This window comes from Apostichopus japonicus, chromosome 22 (genome assembly GCF_037975245.1).
Source record: "Apostichopus japonicus isolate 1M-3 chromosome 22, ASM3797524v1, whole genome shotgun sequence".
Classification (NCBI taxonomy): Eukaryota; Metazoa; Echinodermata; class Holothuroidea; order Aspidochirotida; family Stichopodidae; genus Apostichopus; species Apostichopus japonicus.
This window is the reverse complement of record NC_092582.1, coordinates 16,007,108-16,029,287: the sequence shown is the minus strand read 5'-3', so window position 1 is coordinate 16,029,287 and position 22,180 is coordinate 16,007,108. Positions and strand designations below refer to the sequence as shown.

Here is a 22,180-nt window from a genome sequence, read left to right as displayed (position 1 = left end):
AATTTAACCACAAAATGTCTGACGTGTCAAGTACTTTCATACCCATAAATTGACCTTTGTCGATAAGATAACTGTAGTCAAGGGCGTAGGAACCGGGGGGGCCTGGGGGGGCGCCAGCCCCCCAGTGAAAAATGTGGAGGGGCGGAAGTATCATTCCGCCCCCCCGCTTCGCAAGTCAGAAAACCCCTTTTTCATTTCCAAATGAGAAAAAAAATCTCATTTGGAGCACCAAATTGCATCTAAGGCCAGGTGAAAATACAAAATTAAGTTTACAAAATGGAGTGGTCGTTGAAATGGGCTATATTGCACTAAATTGCATCTGAAGCCACCTGGAAATGCAAAAATTCCAAAGGGAGAGGGACAACCCCTCCCCTTAGACCCCCCAGGCCGGCCATCAGCCTCCAGCCCCCCCACTCAAAAGTACCTTCCTACGCCACTGACTGTAGTGTAGGCCTACGTATACATCCATTTGACTTTGGATACTGTTGGCTATGCTCTGAGCCTCTAAGCTCAGACAGGTCTGGTCCCTGAGAGTAGTGGTATCATATTGAGGTAATTTTGGTTATTTTTATGGAGTAAGATTTCCAAATGCCCCAAAAACGTGTAAAACTAGGGGGTGCTAAAAGCATCAAAAACCCACAATTTAATCAGTATATACCTGAAATGGATTAAAACTCATCAATATGTAACTCTGCTTGACTGCAAAAAGTTAAGGCTGCCTGCTGTATCACTGCTAGTAATATTTGAAGGTGAGTCAATTAAGAAGGTGAGTCAATTATGAAGCCTTTACTATACAAGCAAAAACAAAGGTATGTAAAAGTTTATTAACCAAAATGTTATCTCTGTAATAATTGGCCAATTGTCACAAAGTGTTCCAGCTCTTTCTGGCATTCTTAGATGCCTAATGGTCTTTGCATAGAGCATTTGCCCTTTTTTTGGGCAGTTTGAAAGCATATATCGGCTATCTTTATAGTAGTAATATCACTGATTCACAATATTTTGGCACAATTATGTAGGCTAGATCACATTAATTTTGTGAGCATAAGTACTAGGCTTTGTTTCAATTTGCTGCAATTTTACCCAAGGTCATGGAAAACCCTGGATGTCGGACAGAACTATCTGCAGGCGGTTACTTAAGACTTAGACTAGTAAAAATGGGGAGAAGGGGGCTTTTGTTAGTACGGGGGGGGGGGCAGATTGTAGTCATTGTACACTGGGATTACACTAACACTACAGAGGCCAATGCTATACACATCACTTGTATCACTAGCCTAACACTAACTTACAAGTTAGTCTGTCTGCCCTAGCAGAGACCAAACATTACACTAGGCTGAAGTAAACCAAGTCTATTTCTTTTATTTATTTATTACCTCATGCTAAGTTAGTCCCAGTCTACACATGACTATGACGTATTGACCACTAGTAACAGTAACAGTTACAAGTAATGTTAGGCCTAACGTACGTAGACCTTACTTAGGATATGATAACTAGGCTAGCCTACTTAACTTTACGCTACTGTAAGCTCTTTGGTCTTACCGAATTTCTTTCCACCGTTATGATGTTTTTTGTTGCTTTTGACGGTTGCGGGCTGTTTTCTTTCCTCTTTGCCAGACTGAGCCCCCATTACTCCGCCTCAGCTGGCGATGAAAAATTGATCGGTATTCTACCGTAATTCCACACGATATGGTCCAACATCGAAATAGTATAGTACCGTGAATCACAACATGCAGACGACTTGTGGGCGATCATAATTTGTGCTGAAACGCTGAGGCAGATAACTCTTAGTTACATCGTAAATACTGTGGAAAAGGTGGCTATTGATAACCAGGAAGTGGCCTAGGTGCCATTTTGGGCAATGATTTGGTGGTTTTAAGGGGCGCTGTTTTACTTTTAGAATGTTGTATATTACGACGTTTATATACACTGACACACTACTTTTCGTCTGTCAGTGGGTGGATGTCACAGAAATTTCTTTGTTGGTTCGAACACCGTACGGCATAAATTTATGCATTAGTATTTTCTACTCGCACACATTACTGCGAAGGATGTACAGATATAAGCAGTTAGCTGTCTTTGCCAGAGTACCAAGTAGGGAAGCAACTACCATTTGTTTTATGTGGGAAGGGGAGCAGGGAAGGGTAACAGGGATGCGAAGGGATCAGATGTTAGGGTTGAGGAGGCATCTGGGGAGGGGTTGGGGTTGCTTTGACAAATTGTGGTAAAATGGAGGGTTCCTATATGCAACTAAATGCACCATTTAGTTACTGTATGTATTTTGCAATATTTGAAACAATTTACTGCAGAATTTTATATTTTACTGTACCTGGGCCTACATGACATATGTACATTTGGCTGAGATTCCTCCATTCTAAGCTGGGGTGGCTTATCTACAAAGCACCAATTCCTAATAACTATGTTTAATGAGTAATCAGGCTTGTATGATATTCAAGTAACCTCTCACCTCTTATTTACAAGTCTGGCATCACAGACACACATACATACGGCCGCCCACACACAGACAAATACATAAACACAAACACACAAGCTGATGTACAAAAGACAGAACACTGCCAAATTATTGGCAAACTATAGGAAGTTAATGATAAACCTTGTTCATAAAGAAACTACATTAAAGCTCGGCTCATCACGAATTAGTTCTCAAAAATCTAAACAATCTTTGTTTTGTAACAATTGTTTAGTAAATAATCACACAACCACGACATTGCCCTTTCTTTTGTTGGCAAATTTTTTGAGTTGGCCAATTCACAAGAGACGGAATGAAAAATAAAATTCAAACGAAGAGGACCTCGTCATGGTTGAGTGATTATTGACTTCACAATAGTACCAAAAATAAGTGCTGAGCAGGCCATCGGTTAGTTTGTGCTTGTTATGAATTGCATAAGCTTGTGTCAAGTGTAGATGTTTCATATTCATTGTTTTCTTTAAATCTGCAGGAAAAGGTTTGCAAAATCTTATTACCAACAACAGGAGAGCAAAGAGGACAAAAAATATGGAAATCTAAGGCAATTGATTCTTCACACATTGTATTGTATTGTCATAATTTATAGAGTTGTAATATCCCATTAGATATTTTTTATCTAGAAGATATGTCTTCTTGATTTGTGTATAACTTGAGGTCCTAGTCAGCCGGTGTCTTTGCCCCACTAGCCTGCAAAATTTATACCGTAATTCAACCAAAACAAAAATGGTGTTGCACTGCCAGGCGCGTAGCCAAGGGGGGGGGCTAAGGGGGCAGCCACTTGAGCATATTTTTTAAAATATTTTTAAAGAGAAAATGCTAAGATGCAACTTTCAAGGCCTGGGAAGTGCCATTTCCAGCGATCTGGAGGCATTTTCAGCCAAAATTTTCTTGTACGCTTCGCGCCAACCATGGATGCTTAGATAGTTTGCAATGCGGAATCTACAGTTTAGCCCCTCCCTTGGCATATTCCTGGCTACGTGCCTGTGCACTGCAGTTTTCTGATTACACAATTTTTTTATTAATACTTCGGAATTTTTGCGGCACAAATAAATCACGGTGCTTAGAAGGTGATCATGCACCATGTCAGTAAACCAACTACTTTGAGGGAAGAACTGTGTGCAGATCTGTGTGTGTAGGGAGGTAGGAAGCGAAATTCATCCGAAATTTGGGCACCCAGAAAATACTTGAATTTTACAAAATGCATTCTGTAAATCTTCCACTAAAATGATGTACAGTTCATATCTCACCAGTACAATGAAATACTGGGGTATGAATACTCTCTAGGTTGGGGTACTATATTGCATTGATCAAAGAGGAGGATGTGAGTCCCCCCCCCCCCCATCATGTGTCTAATGGGTTCCTTCTCCCTTATGAAGATTAATAAAGGGTGTCTTCAAAATATGACAAAAATGGGCAACATATTTGTAGCTGTGTTGTCATATTTTTGGTAAATAAAATTGTCCAATTTTATTTCCATATTGATAACAGATAAATATTGTGTGGCAAAAATCTAATCCGGCTGTGAGATACTGGCAGACTCGATTTTACGTAAAATCTGGACGATGCAGGCGATACTATAATTATACATCTGTCCGGAAGCGCAGCAGGTAGCAAGAAGAGAAAACGTCCTGGTAAACTGGACGTCCGGTCACCCCATCCCTAGTTAAAGTATCGAATTATTGTATTAGAATTAGAATACATTCTTGTCACGCGTAATGTGCATCTACGCTCAAGAAATGGTTTCCTCAGCCATACTGGACATCACGCGGTGTCAAATGTTCATGGCCAGAAGAACTGGATTATTTCTCTACACCAGTTGTTCTCAATTGACTTTCTACAAGGTCCATAGAGCATCTTCGGTTGGAACAAGAGGCACAATATCTATAATCAGGGCCAGCTTGGGCCTGATTGCAATCAATTGTGAGCCAGTTTTGGCATGCTGGCCACCTATTCTGCATTCCTCCCAGGGTCTGATCTCAGTGGCCACTTCTTCTAACTTGCTCCGACGTGACCTGACGAGATCTGACCTTCCTGCCTGTCATCTTGACAGCCGTCGCAATCTACAGTAGATGCTCGTTACGAGGCATGGAGCGGTTCATTTCCATGTTATCGCTGCTTTTTCCCTCACGTATCCAGGGTGACATTGACCGATTCGAGTGCCTCTGTCAGCCAACTTGGATAGTTCTTTTTGGGATACACAGTCCTCATGAAGCTCCTGATAAATTCTGGAAACTTGTCCTCTGTTATGCTCTGTCGTATCCTCTCCATTAATCTCATCTGCATGACAATAGTGGAATCACAAACTTGTTAATCAAGCACACATTTGAAAATGTACATTTAGGAGATTCGTGGCATTAACAATGCATTGCTACATCTCCTCCATTGCAATGACAGGAGAACAGTATATATGGTTAGCTTGTTACCTTAGCATCACAATAAAAGATTAATTCAATGAGAAAGACTATGTATACATATACAACGCAATGCGATGCAATGTGATGCAATGCGATGCAATGTGATGCAATGCACGTCAATGCATGTAATACAATACAATGCAATTGCCAGTGGGCAGTTTGCTCATTATTAGTCTGAATTTCAAGGGCCTGGCCATTTCCAAATTTCCAAAATCGACATGAGTGACAACTGTTGCATTTATGCTCCATGATACACGACAACCATATATTTCATTGACAGGCAACCTCAAATTATCCAAGAAAAGATTTTTTGATAGGATACTTACAAAAGAGTTTTTTTCTGTTTTTTAATAAGTGGAAAGTGCAGAGCCATGAATACTTAGATGAGGAGTTTTCATTTACCTGGAATGCAATGTTATGAATGCTAATTAGCTGTGCAGAGACTGCCTCGTGTATGATACAGTGGAGATAAGCTCTGGAGTGGTTCTGGCAGGTGAAGCATGGACACTCCGCATCGATAGGTTCGTAGTCGCAAGTGTAAGTTATACTTTTAAGGTTCAACTGTCCAGAATCAATCAAGGCACATCCAAATCTCTAAAAAAAAAAAGAAAAAAAAAAAGAAAAAAAAAGAAGAAATTAATGATCATAGGTTATCACTGTTAAGTAGAGAGAGAGAGGTCATTCTCTTCTGTGACCTTTTTCTGAATTCTCTGTTTAATATGCATTAAAATGTTAAATTAAGTTTTCTATTCACCAGTAAGTATGCCATTCCTTAATGTAACTCAATTTTTCCTTTTTTCTTGCTTTAAAACATATTCAAAGGAATAAACAATAAAGATAAACATTTCTGTCAACATGTTTCTATTTTGTTTTTTCCCCAAAAAAAATCTGAAATAGAGAAGAGGTTAAGAGAAGAAGAAGAAGAAAAAATATTATCATTGATAATGATTGTAAGTAGAGGAGTCATTCTTCTCCTGCCTGTTCCTGATTTCTCTGCTAAAATGCATAAATCTTAATTCTCTATCACCAATGAGTATGCTGTACCTTTCATGTGACTCAATTTTTTTTCCTTTTTATAAACAATTTTATATTTTTTTTAAATTATTTGATATTTTTATTTATTTTTTAGGGAGGGGGGTAAGGGAGGATCTGGCATCTGTTGACTGTATAAACTACAACATAAATTAAAGGAGAAGCAGAAAAATACAAAAATAAGAGTGATTACTCATTGAGTTACCTAGAAATACGATGGAGTAAACATAATTTTAGATTGTAGTGGTTCTTACTTACAGCAGTTCTGGTAGGGAATACACAGTCAAACATATCCACACCCAATGCACAACACATGACCAGATCGATAGCATATCTGAAAGTGGGAAAAAAAAACAATGACACAAATATCTCATAAACCTGTCAAGTAATGAATTATATCTCGTGTGTTTCCATTCATAGACATGGGGAAGAGAGTTTTAGCTCACAGATCAATGGTCCCATATTAATAAGCCTACTACTATCCACATTTCAGCTTGTGAGCTATATGAAACTACATACTATCACTATGTGTATTACCCCAAAATGGACCCCCCTATACTGGCAGCAATAAACAATATAAAAGGTGTCTGTGTTTAAAAGTTTCAAAAGCAAACAGTCCACAACTCTCAAATTTCAGTTTTGATTTCTTACCCAACACCCATGCAGTATCTGGGTTTCCCCTTTGGTAGATGATCGGTTGAGAGGGTCACCATCCTCCAGAAGTGGTCCTTGTCCTCTCCTCCACTGAGACCACCAATTGCATAGCCAGGAGTATCCCTCTTAATCATTTCTACAACCAAAAGACATAAAAAGAATATGGGAAAATCTACGATAGAATGTAGCCTACATTATTTGAAGTGAGTCATTTTGAAAGTACAATGACCCGCAATGATTTGCCTTCATCTAAACTTTCACAAAATATCATCACATTAAATTAATTCCATAGGGTATCTGTAAATAGTATCATGTGACATTGCAATACCTTTACAAATGTCACGTCAGATATTGCCCTAGACCTACCACAGTATGATCACAGAATTAAAAGGCCTAGCCTATTTTCCATCTGGGCAGAGAATATCACTGTCATTAATTGCTATATGACTAATTACCAGCTGGACAGAAGCAGTTAATAGAGTTAGCAAAGAACATTGCACAAGTACAGGAGAGACTTTAATTAGAACTAACTCCTATTTCTAGTCCTGAAAATCAACCAGCTGCTATTATCACACAAATCACACACAACCCCTTATACCTGAATGATGCATACCCAAACAAGATTATCATTATGAAAAACCAAACGGATTAATATGCAATAAAATCACTTTTCAATGAGGGTACATTGTTTCTTCCAGATAATAACTCATTTAAGTTAAAAAAAAAATTAAATTTCTGAAACACACAAACACATACAACTCACCACAATACATACCAGAATCCAGTCACACTACATACCTTTAACACAGTAGGTCCTTAGCTTTGCATCAAGTCCACCTTGAACAATTGCAAACAGATTCTGTTTATCCGGTCTTTTGTTGGCTTTGATACATCTATCTAACCATCGTATCGACCTTTCCAGAAAAACAAAAGAAACAGCAGGCTGAGAATAAGTTTACGTAGCATGATTCTACGTTAACTTTTCCTTTGTCACCCAGTGGTCCATATCATTTTCCTTTCACATATAAATCAGTTTTTTTCGGAAATCTTAGAGCTTTCATGAAAATCTCCAAACTGAGAGGCTTTTGAAATATCAGCAAACTGGAAGGAACCCAAGATTGATCTCCTGAAGTAAGAGTAAGTCCTGGTAAAACATGTCCATGTTGGCAAAACAACAGCACAGTATCTCTCATGCTTTGTCATATATTCTATTATTTTCACAAAATGACGAATGAACTGGTCACAAACTCCATACACAGGTCGTCTAGCTCAACCTTCAGTAACACCTTTTGCACTATTTTCACATATATCCATTTCAACACCAAACACGTAATATAAAAACGCCCATGAGATCCATTGCAAACATTTTCATCTCTGATGTTCAAAGTTAGCTTTCACCTGAGCTTATGGCTGTACCCAGAAATGAATATACATGTACTAGCTGATCGATATATGACCAATAAAACAAAAGTCCAACTCAGCTCCAGAATGTAACATTTCATAGAAACCTTTAGGAGAAAGGTAATGAAAAAGTGACTTTTCATAATGCCATTGGAATGTGTATGTATGTATTTTAGATCCTCCTGCAAGCAGGAACTCACGAAGAAGCCTCATTGGCTTATCAAAGCCGCAAGCTGACCGAAGTCAGTCTCTTACATTCATATTTAACGTCCATGATTATGAATTGTCAATTGTCAACAACAACTGGACGAAATACATTAATCTTGGAGTGACTCGAACTGGGGAACTTATGATTGAAAGGCACCGGCGTTAACCACTGAGCTAACACTCCATAATAAGAATAAAAAGTGATTATCTTACTGCACCTATGCATGGCTTCTTCTACTCTTGGGCCAGTCGTCAAGCTGTGGACCACGTCATCCAGCTGCATCATGATATCGGCTCCGATACTGTTTTGAATTTCGATGGATTTCTCAGGAGTCAGCATCAGTTCTTCTTTAGTGTAAGGAGACTGGAACTTCACTCCTTCTTCCGTCACTTCTGACAGCTCCACTAACGACACCATCTGAAATCCACCGCTGTCCTACGTACAGCACGAGAGAGAGATAGAGGCTCATTACAAGAAATGAAGAGAACTATCCCATTTTTATGGCTGTTTATGAAACAATATAGATATTGAGCTAGCTCTAACAAACGTTTGAAAGTTTCATGTGTCGGTCAGAGACTGCTGGAATAATGTTTAGTCCTGAAATGCAAGAGTTTTAGTCCACTTCTATTTACTTTGATACTTTCATGATCCTACTACAGAAATTTGTTTTGTTTTTTTAATTTCTGAGTAAAAAAGAAAGAAAAAAAAACAAGTGAGGAAAATTAATTGATAATTTACTTACAGTCAATAATGCTCTATCCCAATCCATAAATTTGTGTAATCCACCAACTTTGTCCATCAATTCAGGCCCCTGTAAAAACAATTCAATGGCAAAGTGTCAGGCAATGTCCAGATTCTCAATATCACATGTATAGCTCCCAAATACTGTATGGTACAGTATTGGTAGGCTGAGTAGTACTTACTAAGCTAGTAATATGTCCTGCCATACTGGTACTGATACGTTTGGTACCATACATAGAAAGACCAAAAAGGAAATTTGGAAAGTTATGAAAGTATGATCAAAGTGTATTAACTGTTATTAAAATTGTTTCTTCTTACCTTTTTAACATATTTAATCATTTAGTTTAAACCTCCTAAATACGCTAGTCTAGAAGACTTTTGAGGGCTTCAAACTTCCAGTCCAGCAAATACTGCATAGGCCTAGTTGTGCTACTGCTATAGGACTAACCTAATTAGGCCAGGCTATTGCCTAACTTAGCCATTTTTCACATGTTATAAACGGGAGGCAATACGGATGACCTTTAAGTTTAACATTAAGTTGCATAAAATAATGGAGGACGACTAATTTTTTACCAACATTTAAAAGAAATCAGTTAAATAAGGCTCACTTACGGGTCTCATGCCGAGGTGGTACGTGTTACCAAGTATGAGCCTGTAATCAAGATCTTTCAGTTGAGTTGAGGTGACACCTTTCATTGTACCCTGAGTTCCGACGGGCATAAAAACAGGAGTGGGGACGGAGGCATGCGGCAAAGTCATGTTACAAACTCTAGCTTTCGTAGTGGTACATTCTGCGACAATTTCCAAAGAAAGCGCAGAAGGAACTTGAGTCTCATGGTTACCCATGGTGGTTGCCATTTTGACACTTTTTTGGGCTCGACCCAAGGTCAGAAATTTTTACTCTACCAATTTTATCTTCCCCTATTGCAACTTCAAAAATATCAATCAAATTAAGTGTACGAACCTATAAATACAGTAGCATTTTTTTCTTGTAGAAAGAAACTGAAATTTTAAATGGGAATATTTTAAAGTTTGCGTTTGGTTTTACACAGGCAGTTGTTAACCTTGTACTCCTATCCTGTCCCAGAACTAATTTTGATCAGCCGATGGAGATTGTTATCCCTTGCCATTTGAAGAACTGTCCGTGCTAACGAAAATATGGGTGGGGATTGCATCGCTCCGGATGGCGAAACTGCTGCTCACGATGCAGTGAAGTGGAAACCAGTTTCGCTGACATTTGTAGAATATCCAGAAGGTTATAACCGAATGATTTGTTATTTCTTATGCATATTTGGAAGGAGCAGCTGATCAACAGGGAACGGTCGTTAGGCCCAGATAAATGTTATGTATACTATAACACATGCTGAGAAGGATATCCCGTCATTAATGGTTTGTGTTGTAGGCTACCTGTTCCGCGAACAACTTGATTTAAACAGCCATTTTCTAGCTTCATATGCACTGCAGCATCTAATTTGCTTGTCATTGTAAAGACATTATTTTTAACATATCAAATATAGACCAAGCTAGGCCTAGGCCAAAACAGTCAAATATTACTTGCCAAATGTCTTATGATCAGAAGGTTTAGGTTAAGACCTTGGCCTAGCTTAGATCTAGGCCTACATCATACTTGTATGTTGTGCCAATGCTAGGTACACGATCAAGTACAAAATTTCTTCATTTTCATTGCTCTTTTCTTATCTGTTGAAAGGTGACTTCACAGGGAAAATTCTTGCATACATAAGCCTGATGCCAGTGTCTATTCTGGTTGGTTTTGTGGCACTTCTCATCTTCAGAAGGGAATTACATACAGTAAGTTTACCCAAAGGTAATTTGTATCATCGCAGTCCATGAAATGCTACAACAGCAAAGTTCATTGGTACTTCACTGTTAACAAGCATTTGTCTTCCATTCTTCTCATTATGTGGTGATAACTAAAAAGGCAGTATGTCCAGTACTTTTCCCAAAAAACTCACAATTTTGCCAAAGTAACTCCTGGATCTATTACTGGTGAACTTAAACTTAAAGTCTATAAGGCGTACAGGCCCGAATGACAAAACATTTTGTATTTAAAGGAGGTTTGATCACCTCTCAGATTATTCTAATAACTGCCTCACCTCTCTGCCACCACCTCCCTCCCCATTCTCAGTTTGAATACTTCAGTATTTTCTCCATATTTCCTATATGGCGATTGAAAACTGATAAAATAATTGGCAAATTTACACAACAGTTTTACTGGAATTTGATTCTATCAAGTAGATCTTTGTGATCTGACATTTCTTAGCCAGTGCCCTAAATTGTGAACTTCCTGGCCTGTTATGTATCATTTCTAGATGCATGATGCCCCCAGATAAATGGACATCTTTAGCGTGTCTGTAGATGGCACTGGCATATCGGTCCCAACAGCTCCATAGATACGGCTCTGGGTCGTGGTACAAGTGATCAATCCTGTTTGCAGATCTCTAAAAATTGTATATAGCGCTGTAACATATCTAAATCTATGTGCCAGTTGTGAAAATATTATTAAAAACATCTTGTCTTCAGTAATGAAGAGAAGAATGGCAAGTGTTAAGTCAAGTATAAATTCCATTTCGGAGATTTGGGTATCTACAAGTTTACTGACCCTCAAAGCTTGAACTCAGTGTTAGCGTACATGATTGAGCTTACTTATCGGTTGACGACCAGACCTGTGTAACGTTTGTCAAAAAGAAAGGTGGGTAACATTAAGTTACTAAAATCATGTGCTAGTTGTGAGTCGACAAAAGCATACGTTAGTTCCAGCTTGTCACACTATGTGTGAATTAGGGAATGTGTAGGTACTTTGTGTAACAAGAAAGGATAAAGTCAGAAACCAGGGCTTGAGAAACAGTACAGGCGTTTTGGATATCATCCAAGTCATAATGCAAAAGAAGTGGAGATGGGCAGGGCATTTAGCTAGACGTCAGGATAAGAGATGGACACATAAATTGACAGATTAGACACCAAGGGGTTATATTTGAGGCAGAGTAGGAGATGGATGGATGACATAAGAGAATATGGTGAAGAGGCCTTCCTTCTGCAGTGGAGCGAAATAGGTCAGATAAGATAAGGTACTTTGCCCATAGGTTTACGTCAGAGATTCCTCAAAGGAATTGTCAGTGATTTCAGAGACTGCAAAAGTTGTGCTGATATGATAGTGGCTGGCTGGGGATCCCATTAGTTCCAACTCATGCCATAATTGCCATTATTTAGAATTTAGCTCAAAATTTGATACATTGTAGAAAGTAGACAGATTAGATATTTAACACTACGGAGAAATGTTTGTAAATAAGAAGAAGAGATTAATATTCACCTACAATTTCTTTTTCTTGAAGCTAACATTTCTGGTCGGAGTTGTGTGCAATGAAGCAGTCAGCTGGGTGGCCAAACACATTATTCAAGAACCGCGTCCATGTAGAGGTTAGCAGTTTGCATTTGTTAACAGTGTTAAATAAGTACTATATATGTAACAGAACTTTAGTAATGTCTTTCAAAAGAAGCATTAAAAAAGCCCTGAATTAACTGTTTATATTTTTGTACCATATTCTGCCAATTATTTCTCCATTTCTGACCTGTAAGTTTGGATTTTAGAGTAATGGAAGCTTCCCATGTATATTCAAAGATAAATTTTGTTGCATTATGGGCTCAGAGTGAAAATGAGGGGAGGGGATAGTTGTAGCTAGTTGCAAATGGTCCGTAAATCTTATTTACTGAATTATCCTTTTTCAAGCTTTTTCCAAGAAGTTAAGATCTACAGGTTATGACAGAAAATAGTAATAAAAACATAATAGTAGTGTGCATAAATTTTACAAATTGATGAAACTAGAATTTAATTTGTTTCTGGTTCCTTCTTCTTTTAAATTCAGGCCATGACGTCCTGTTCTCGGAGTATGGCATGCCTTCAAGTCATTCTCAATTCATGTGGTTTTTTGCAGTATATATCATTTTATTTACTTACATAAGGTAAGTCCTACCAAGTTTAAGGTGATTTTGGTAACTTTGTATGAAATGTCTCACTCAAGAAGGTAGAAGGATTGTTACAAGCCTTGACTTGGAGGGGGAGGGGGGTCATTTAAATTTCAACAGTTAAGTGACTCAAAGAAGGTTGTGGAAAGTTTGTATAGTTTATAGAGTTATTGTAGAGGACCTTAACATATTAATATGGATGAGAGGTCATATTGGATCACCAATTCCAGCGATTCTGTTTAAAAAAATGACGCACCACTCAACATAAGATTCTGAGTTTGTCAGACTGACATTTCCTTGCTTAGATTACCAAATATTACTCAGCAAGTATCATCCACCAATACTTTTGAATTCTGAAAATTTTGCTGCACAAATATGTCTAGATGCTTTTTGCATTATAGTATCAATATACCTTCCAAAAGATCAGTGGAAAATATGGTTCTCAGTTTTTCAAACTTTTCTTGGCATTATTGGAAGTTAAAGCAGTGCATCTAGGCAACTGCAATGTATTGGGAAGTTTTGATCTCCAATAGTATTGAATTAATGATATCAAATCAAAAAGCCTTAAATTTGTGAAAAGAGAGTATAATTTTATAGTAGTTTACTTTATTTTGATAATTAGTATGCTATTTGATTCTAAATTTGCAAAACAATCTACCTCCTTTAAAGTGACTCTAGTTGAGTCAAAGTTTAATTTCAACTAAGAAGTGGAAAACTTTTTTTTTTAAATGCTGTTTACACATAAGTATCTATACTTCTTAAAAGAGTGTCTAGGAGACAAACTGTTCCAAAAAACAAAAACAAATTGTGGAGAACTGAATTCAAATCATTTATTACTTGCTCCTTAACCCTCATTTGATGAACACAATCTTAGGATGGAGTCTCATTTTGAATAATCTGTTCAAGTTTTGGTAAATAATGTTTTGGTAAATAATGCTGACCAAACCACTGCTTTTAGAACCTGTTCCATATATATATATATATATATATATATATATATATATCCTGGTGGAGGCTGGAAGTTTTTTCACTGTTCTTGTTTTTCCAACTCATTACGATTTTCAATTATATATATATATATATATATTTACTGCAAATAGCTAAGCCTGTAGCATTTCCATATCAGTTTCACAGTTTTGTGTAACCTAGTTCTCATAGCAAGTCAAGTTGACATTTTTTATTGGCATCAATGAGTTATGCTAATATCCATACAGTCTTACAGGTGGGAAGAACTACACAGTGCTTAATACTGAACCTAGGTTTAAATGAAACTGTGCTCTCGCTACGGTATGTGATTGACAAAGGTGTATTGCTTGGACAGCAAAAGCATCACATTGGATATTGTGCAGTCAGCAGATTTAAGACATAAAATAGATCATATAATGCGGCGATGCGCACTACTACACTAGAGTCAGAAAGTGTTTAACTAAAATTGAAACAGAAACTGAGAGTGGCAGAAAAGAGAGGCTATGAAAAGATATTCATAAATCAAAAAGACATTTTTTATTCGACTAGAAGGGAATGTAAAAAAAAAAAATTCAAATATTGTGGACATAAAAACATCAAAGGCCGTAGTTTCATTGTTGTGTCTTTGATTCACAGGCGAACCTCAATTCAATGTCATTTGATTCAATATATTACAGCTTTGAAGTTTGAAGTGGTTGGATACAGATATCCATGCTTCTTTCATAATGTGTTTGTTGTGCACTCGCAGCTACAGTATTTAGTTTCCTGGTTATGAAATATATATACAATGTGTAATGTTCCATTGGTTTACTTACTTACTGACTCAAGTGCCCTCTAGTTCCTTTAGGATGTAAACATTAAAGGACCCTTAATCCACGTCCATCCAGGTCCAACTTACGGTCATTAAATTACGTAACTTTACATTGAATTTTCCTTAAATTTACTAATTTGGTTTTCTGCCTTACTAAGAGGTGCATTTAGTTGGTAATTAGCCTTTCCAATGAAAGAGACATATAACAAGGTTTGTCCTTAGGTCACAAACATGATCAGTTGAAATTTGTATATATTTACTTTGTTGCTTTCTTGCCTGTTTATCTATGCATCTACTATTTACTCAGAACCTACTGAAAAAGTGCTAACGAAATAGAATGCACTCACAATCCCAGGTTCAAGATACTGTCCACTTTCTTCCCTCATCTGAATGAAGAAGTTAAATCTATGTTTAATCATAAAAAAGTTAAATCAAAATGTCTTTCCCACTGCAGGTTTCATCAGTGAACATCCATTTTTTTCTTATTTGTAGATTTGTGATTTTTTTTTTTGAGGGAGGGGAGAGGGGGATTGAGAATATTTCTCTAACCTTAATAGTTTCATCATTTACATATAAGCACTGTCATTTGATCGTTTTTCTTTTTGCGCCATTCACAGACTGCATCCACCGAATTCAAACTCTATTTCTGAGCTACTGTGGAGACACTGTTTGGCAGTGGGTGTCATAGTACTTGCCCTTTTAGTCAGTATTAGCAGGTGAGTCATAACAAGTCCGTTAGCCATAAGTGTCGTAACAAGTCATGGCATATCGAGTCGCCAAGTTTCAAGAGTGGTTTGACTCGGGGTGGAGGGGAATGTTTTCTAATGTTTTTTTTCTCCATGGAGAAAATACGGGCGAGCCTGACACAAGTTTGGGAGTTAGTGAGCAGTAATGACTGGACATAAAACGTAAAACCAAAGTGACTGGTTTATAAAGAAAACCATGCCCTTTTGTTACAGCTCGGGAATCATTTATGGTGTACCCTTAGCAGAAATGCTAAGTATAAGGTATTGTCATGACTAAAAATTAGGGTAAATGACCAAATGAAATGAAAAAATTGTAGGTCTGAAAGTTATTATACCAAAATTTGACTTGTTAAGATTTCAAACTTCAAGAGTTGGGGGAGGGTGTGGTGTGGAGGTAAACTTCTAAGACTGAGGACTGAAGGATTTTGTAGAGAAGGGGTTGGCCCTGGGATTGTTGAAGGTGACTGTCATTTAATGAGGTCTGGGGGTTTCCCCCCTAGCGAAAAATGAAAGTTTAGACATCAAAATGGTACATTGTGAGGCATATTTAGATTTTAAACTAGATCTAATTATTAGCTCTAAATGCAAGATATAACTGCTGTTGAATAGATCACAACTGTCTGGTATAGGTGTTCATAAATCTGTCCCATGAGGACCTAATAATCACCTAGACTCATGGCAGGTTATGCTTAATGTCTGGTGTGCCATATAAATATAATAAAATGAAAATCTACTTCAATGGGTTTCTTACACACTTTTCCTCTTTTTACAGGGTTTACCTCAATTACCACACAATACGACAAGTCGTGTGTGGTGCATTTCTTGGTATTATCTTGGCTGTGCCTTGGTTCATCCTAACACAGGTAAGTAGTACTATTGAAAGTAAAGGTTTCAAGAGACATTGACTAGTTGCAAAGGGGGGGGGGGGGTGGGGGATGGGAGTAGGGTAGATGGCTCCACCTTGAGTTGGAAAATTTGCAATGTTTTGGGTAGATTAAGAGCACTTTTTGTAACTTAATACTGTAATGGTCAGTGCATAATTACTTTTACCTTTAAATATATGTGAATAAACAGGTAATTAAGCGGAAGCAAATCCCTGACATAAACAACATTTATCTTGTGTATTATTATAGGCTAATAAATTAAAGCTAGGCTAGGCCCAGGTGCACATACTTAATTGTAGTGGCTGCGAGCCTATGCAAAATGTTCCATTTGTTGTGTGAAAGTAAAAGCTGTATTAATACAGCAAAAGAGGAAACTGACATTCTTTGCCCAAAATTTCCTCATCCACAGCTGGTGTTTTCTCCTTTGTTCCCGCAAATTGTTGCATGGCCTATCAGTGAGTTTTTCTTAATAAGGGACTCGTCACTGATACCCAAAGTACTATGGTTCGAGTACACTAGTGCCAGGACAGAAGCTCGGTGAGTATTCTCTTCATGCTTGTAATCTGATGATGAATATGATGGTGATGATGGTGGTGATGATGATGGTAGTGATGATGATCATGATTGCAATGGGGATGGTTATGATGATGGTAATGATGACAATGACCATTACGGTGATGGTGGTGATGGTGATGATGGTGTTGATGATGATGGTGTTGATGATGATAGTGTTGATGATGATAGTGGTGGTGATGATGGTGGTGGTGACGATCATGATGATGGCATTTGGGATGGTGATGATGATAGTAATGATGAAGGTGATGGTGTCGATGATAGTGATGATGTTGATGATGGTGTTGATGAGGATGATGGTGGTGCTGATGGTGATGATGATTGTTGTAATCTACGGTTGCACAAAATTTTCACATTTGAACTTCCCTCCCCCACCCGACCACCTCCCTCCCCCATCACATGAACCCAAGAGCCAAGTTGTATGTTTGGAATCAGGGTTTGTCTTCACCAAGATTGGTATGGTGGGGCATTGCAACATTTTTAAGTGCTGCACCACCTGTATACCACTGATTAGATGAAAAATACTGCTAGCTGGGTTTAAGCATCACATAACAAGTCCAGAACTGTGTCAATTGGACTAGAAATAAAATACAATTTTATGTGTTTGTAACAAATTACAAAGCTGTTCAAATAAAGATGACATGGTTTACTTTTGAATTGTTAGATCTCACCTACATCCCTGGCGCTCAGTCACATTGAATCTCCTAACCAGCCCTGTAATTAAGTCTTTACCAAGCCGGGTTTGCCTACCATTGAGATCAGTGTTGTATAAACTGCACACCAAAACATTCAAATGACACAAAATAAAAGCCTAATAATTTATATTGTGAGTCTGTTAGATATGAGATGCACACTCTGTGAGTTATTGTAAACATTAACTCATAGTTTTGAAACATAGAAATGTTTCATTCAGTAACTGGTAGCAGTAGCATATTATTTTGTTCTTGTTCATTTCATCTAGAAATTTTCATGATTTTATTCTGGAAGTTTTTCACTGCAAGTTTGCAGCCTCCTGCCCATTGGGATGTTATAAAGTAGTACTTAACAGTCATTACGTTGTACTTGGAATGGGAATGTGCCTCGCAATTTTTACCTGCATCTCCTGAAGGTTTATAAATAATCTTTTCCTACTTTTTTATCATTTCCAGGAATAGGCAAAGGAAGCTGGGGGCGATGGGCAACAGGATGTCTTGAGGAAGTGTTAACAGAGAGAGAGAGCTGTTTGATGTAAAGCGAAAAAAAAAACGCATGGCGGAATGAGAGGATGTACTACAACAGTGAGTTGCCAAAGTTAAGAAAAATGATTAAAACTTTGCGGAGGTGGTCAGACTCAACCACTGATAGAACTAAAACAGAAGAGAACGAGAATGCAATTTATTTAAACGATACAAATAAAGAGGTGGTTCATATACGTCCAATGACAATCTTGGTAAGGGAACTGTATGGAAAGGAAAGAGGGCAGATCCTGTAGAAAGGTCAATGTTGCTTTCTCTTTTTCTATTTTTTTCCTTTTTCTTTGGGGGGAGGGGGGAGGGGCTACCTTGAATTTGTGAAGATACAAATCTAAGTTAGTTTATTTTAATTAGGGGATAATTACGAGGGGAACCGGTCTTAAATTTGATTTGAGACCTCTGATGACGTCATTGAGGAGGCTGAGCGGACCAAGGCAACTCTGGTGTTAAATATAATAAAAAAATTACTTCTGTCCAAATTGGTTTCCAATTATGAGTCAAATTGGTAAATCAAAAATTTATGGTAAGTGGTATGTCCATTCATATAAATGTGATCTTAGTTCAAGTTAAAGAATTTGTTATCATGATTTTTAACACTAAATATCAAACTCTACATATTCAACAGTTATTGAAAAGTTTTACAAAACAAACAAAAAACAAATATTAAAAATCATAATCATGTAATCCAAAGTTTAGGAAAAATCTAAAGTCCTATGAGTATAAAAGCATTTGAAAAAAAAATATATTTGTTTAAGCCTAGTATAAAAAGAAAAAGTACAATGAGATTTCAGATATGTAAGTTTATTTTCTCGTTCCATTTTTATGTGGATGAGCAGATTGGAAAAATAATTTATATGATGTAGGTCTCAGATATTCCTCCCCCCCCCCACCCCCAATGTTTGAGATTATTTTTTGGTATTCACAACTATTGTCAATTTCTCTATGCTACTGATTTTGTTGGAGACCCTCAAAACCAGAACCCCACAACCCACCTCCCTCCCCCACCCTTCCCACTTGAAATACCAGGTATGTAGGTTCAATAAAGGTTCTAAGGAGCTTGATGCATTTTGAGATAAAGCTGAAGAATGAAAAGTGCAATGTAAAAATTGTTTTCTGCATGGAGTTATTGTAAGCAGTTGCTGGAGTGGATTTCAAGGCTTTTGTTGGAATGTGCAAAGCTGTGTTTTTTTTTTTTGCATTCTTCGCAAGATCCAGCATAAAAACAACAACAACGATAACGACAATGTTGATGTCTTTCAGTTTTCCTCATGGCTCTTTTGTGTTTGTTTCAAAGATTTGTTTTCCTCTCAGATTGTATCTTTCAAACCCAGCATCTGTCTTTGGAAATATGGAATACTATTTTCGTTTGATACACAGTCAATGTACCTCCATGTCTTTAGAAATTATAGGAAAAGTTTGGATGCCTCCTTTTTTTTCGATCCATACTGTCGTCAAGTATAATAGTATCAAACATGCATTTTCCTTCCGAATAATAAATTCGGAAGGAAGAGATAGTGACGGTGACTTGTGGGAGAGGTCACCGGGGGGGCGCAGTGCTTAAATTATACCAGTGGCTACTTGGTAGACTAGGAAAGTGCGTTAGTGTGGTAGGAGACAAGTCAAAGAGGAGTAAAGTCAATATTGGATTTTCCAGTGGACCAAGTTTCTGCCATTTGGACTGCATTTTTTAAAGGTTCCATTATTCTGTGACCTTCTGCTCCAAATATGTAAACTCTTTTTAATGGCAAAGTTTGGACTCCTCCTTTCTGCTCTTATTTTGATTGTTCAGAGCCCCATGAACAGTTATTTTATCTGGATTTTGGGGCCTTAGAAAAGTAGTTATTACTGTTGTTATTATTATTATTAAGATTATTATTAAACTAGGGTGAGAAAAGTGAGCTAATTGGGAGAAAGTGGGGGAGGAGACTTTGCAAGCTATGCCTATGCAAATTTAATAAGTTCCCCCTGTACAAACATCATCCCCCCCAACCCCATCCCCTCCAACGACTCCAGAAAGGAAATCTTTGGCAATTGAATTTTCATTTCCGACTAATTGCACTTAATGACGTAAGCTACCTTTAAAGATCTGCAAAAGTTTAAAAGCACATTCCATTCTCAAAAATCAGAGAAAATGAGTCTTTACAAGTTCAATTGTTTCAAGTTTGTAAATAAAATGCATGCTCACGATACATAAATTAAATATTCTGCTTAATCTGTGGTTGTAAGGTTCATTTCCATATCCGTGTGCTTTTGGATAATATTCTCTACAAAGTATCAATCTTAACTAATGAAATGTATGATTTTGGATTATTTTCCAAATCTTTCTCTCAACAACAATTGTTTCATATAAAATATAAATATGATTTACACACTGAGTCGCCAAAAAGTCTAGAGTCTTTGTGAAGACAATTCCATATATTTTGGGGGAAATAATGATTTATAGTGACTAAACAAATTTGCTAGAAATTTTCAAACTACTCTCGCAGAATCTCTGATCCTTGGAATTATTTGCACCCATATTAAGTTAGACTATAAATATCTCAGTTTGTGAAACTAATATAACAGCAAGAGTCAAACACCTGTTGTAATTTGAGTTTGGTAGGATAATCGTAGCTAATATTGTTCCCATTAAAAGCTTTTGAAACCCATTATTTGAATTTCTAGCATATTTTGGGACCATCTTTAAATGTTTGTCAACCTCAATTGAGTTTTTTCTTTTTTTTCTTTTTTTTTTTGTCTGATGAATATGCATGAAGGAAGAGTCTTCCATTCTTGGACAATGCAGCTGAGGTTTATTTCAACTTAATTTAATTATTTCATATTGTAATCAATATTGTCTAAATAATTCTCCCTCCACCCCACCCCACCCCCCCTCCCCTCCCCATCCTTTTTTTGCACAGAGGAGGGAGGGTAAAACAAATTTTTGTCAGTTGTTTGATGTGAAAAAGAATTACTGTTTGCATAAGTTGTGCTAGGATTTACTCTTTATGTTTTACATTTTTGGGATACGTTTGTGGGCATTTTTGATATAACAGGGGAAAACATGATATTTCTACAGTGTAGGCAGCGAGGTAGGATATACCCCTTTTTAACTGTCTGGGACATATTTGTGGTCATTTTTATTATAACGAAAAAGTAATAGTTCTTCAGTGTTGGCAAAAATGCAGTTCAGAAACAGTCCAAGCGGTACTAGTTATGCTAACATATATATATTTGCAGGACTCTTTATAATAAAGTTTCTTAAAACATTTCAGATTATGATAAATCCTGGATTATCTGAGTCATTTTTAATCCAGATCTTGGATGATCCATAGCAACCAAACTATTCATAAATTTTGTGTGAATACAATACATTTACACAGTATGGCCACACACTCCAGTACTTCAAAGTGCATCACCAAAACAAAAAAAATACCAAATGTTTTGTCGTCACAAAGCACCCTTTGTAAAGTTTTTCTATGTACTGTACCTAAACTCACTATGAAGGAAGCCACGTTATATAAATATATTATGTACGAACAATAAAACGGCAAGCAGTACTAAGGGATGGAAAAGTTTACTATCCAGAGTCTATCTCTAGTCTATGGTTGAAACTTTGGAAGTTAAATATGTTTTGTAGTATCTAAGTGACTCTGAAAGATCATTGCTATTACTACAAACAGGTTTGGATCCAGGAGTGTGTGAGGTGTACACCACTTCCCCCTCCCCTCCCCCTCCTCCCCCATTCAACTCCTCACAAGTTAAAAGAGTTAATTTGCAAATCCAAAGTATGCCTCAGAATGCAACATTTCGTGTCTAAATGTATTTTTTTTAACTGGAGGAGAACGCCCGTCCCCCTACATGGGAGTCAGCTTCAATGATCCCAGGCTCACACCCCATCCTAAAATCTAGCCATGTCGTAGTGTACAAAATAATCAAATCCTCCCAAAGTGGCATACCTTTCATACTTAATACAAAACTTTAAAGGTAACTTCCCACGATTTCAACATCCCTACCAGCCCTCACCTTAATCCAGAGCAGCTAAACTCTGTCATTATATATATTCTGGACACTCT

The 22,180-nt window shown here is 37.3% G+C and overlaps 3 protein-coding genes across 3 annotated transcripts in view; 1 reads left to right on the top strand and 2 right to left on the bottom strand.

Moving 5' to 3' along the window:
• LOC139964288 (tyrosine-protein kinase ABL1-like) overlaps positions 1-1,765 on the bottom strand; it is a 61,206-nt gene extending 59,441 nt beyond the window's left edge. The window contains exon 1 of the mRNA XM_071965774.1: positions 1,537-1,765. Coding sequence (XP_071821875.1) covers positions 1,537-1,624 — 88 coding nt within the window. The 5' untranslated portion in view covers positions 1,625-1,765. The remainder of the gene's footprint in view (positions 1-1,536) is intronic.
• A 1,252-nt stretch (positions 1,766-3,017) lies between these two features.
• On the bottom strand, positions 3,018-9,790 carry LOC139964289 (queuine tRNA-ribosyltransferase catalytic subunit 1-like). The gene is made up of 8 exons (XM_071965778.1): positions 9,545-9,790; positions 8,934-9,002; positions 8,409-8,626; positions 7,381-7,496; positions 6,580-6,718; positions 6,187-6,262; positions 5,299-5,490; positions 3,018-4,759 (listed from the first exon to the last, which is right to left on the bottom strand). The coding sequence occupies exons 1-8, from the start codon at positions 9,788-9,790 to the stop codon at positions 4,607-4,609; spliced, it is 1,209 nt and encodes a 402-aa protein (XP_071821879.1). The 3' UTR covers positions 3,018-4,606.
• A 257-nt stretch (positions 9,791-10,047) lies between these two features.
• LOC139964290 (dolichyldiphosphatase 1-like) lies at positions 10,048-21,466 on the top strand. Its single transcript, XM_071965779.1, has 8 exons — positions 10,048-10,187; positions 10,641-10,741; positions 12,283-12,367; positions 12,814-12,910; positions 15,308-15,406; positions 16,209-16,299; positions 16,730-16,857; positions 18,042-21,466. Exons 1-8 carry the CDS (start codon positions 10,091-10,093, stop codon positions 18,085-18,087), a joined length of 744 nt encoding a protein of 247 aa, XP_071821880.1. The 5' UTR covers positions 10,048-10,090; the 3' UTR covers positions 18,088-21,466.
• Positions 21,467-22,180: the final 714 nt, after the last annotated feature.

Coding starts and splice junctions, on each gene's coding strand:
- LOC139964289 (XM_071965778.1), bottom strand. CDS start 9,790: ATGGCAACCACCATGGGTAACCATGAGACTCAAGTTCCTTCTGCGCTT. Junction 9,003..9,544: donor ACCACCTCGGCATGAGACCC/GTAAGTGAGCCT, acceptor TTGTTTTTACAG/GGGCCTGAATTGATGGACAA. Junction 8,627..8,933: donor GGGATAGAGCATTATTGACT/GTAAGTAAATTA, acceptor TGCTGTACGTAG/GACAGCGGTGGATTTCAGAT.
- LOC139964290 (XM_071965779.1), top strand. CDS start 10,091: ATGGGTGGGGATTGCATCGCTCCGGATGGCGAAACTGCTGCTCACGAT. Junction 15,407..16,208: donor CTTTTAGTCAGTATTAGCAG/GTGAGTCATAAC, acceptor CTCTTTTTACAG/GGTTTACCTCAATTACCACA. Junction 16,300..16,729: donor CTTGGTTCATCCTAACACAG/GTAAGTAGTACT, acceptor CCTCATCCACAG/CTGGTGTTTTCTCCTTTGTT.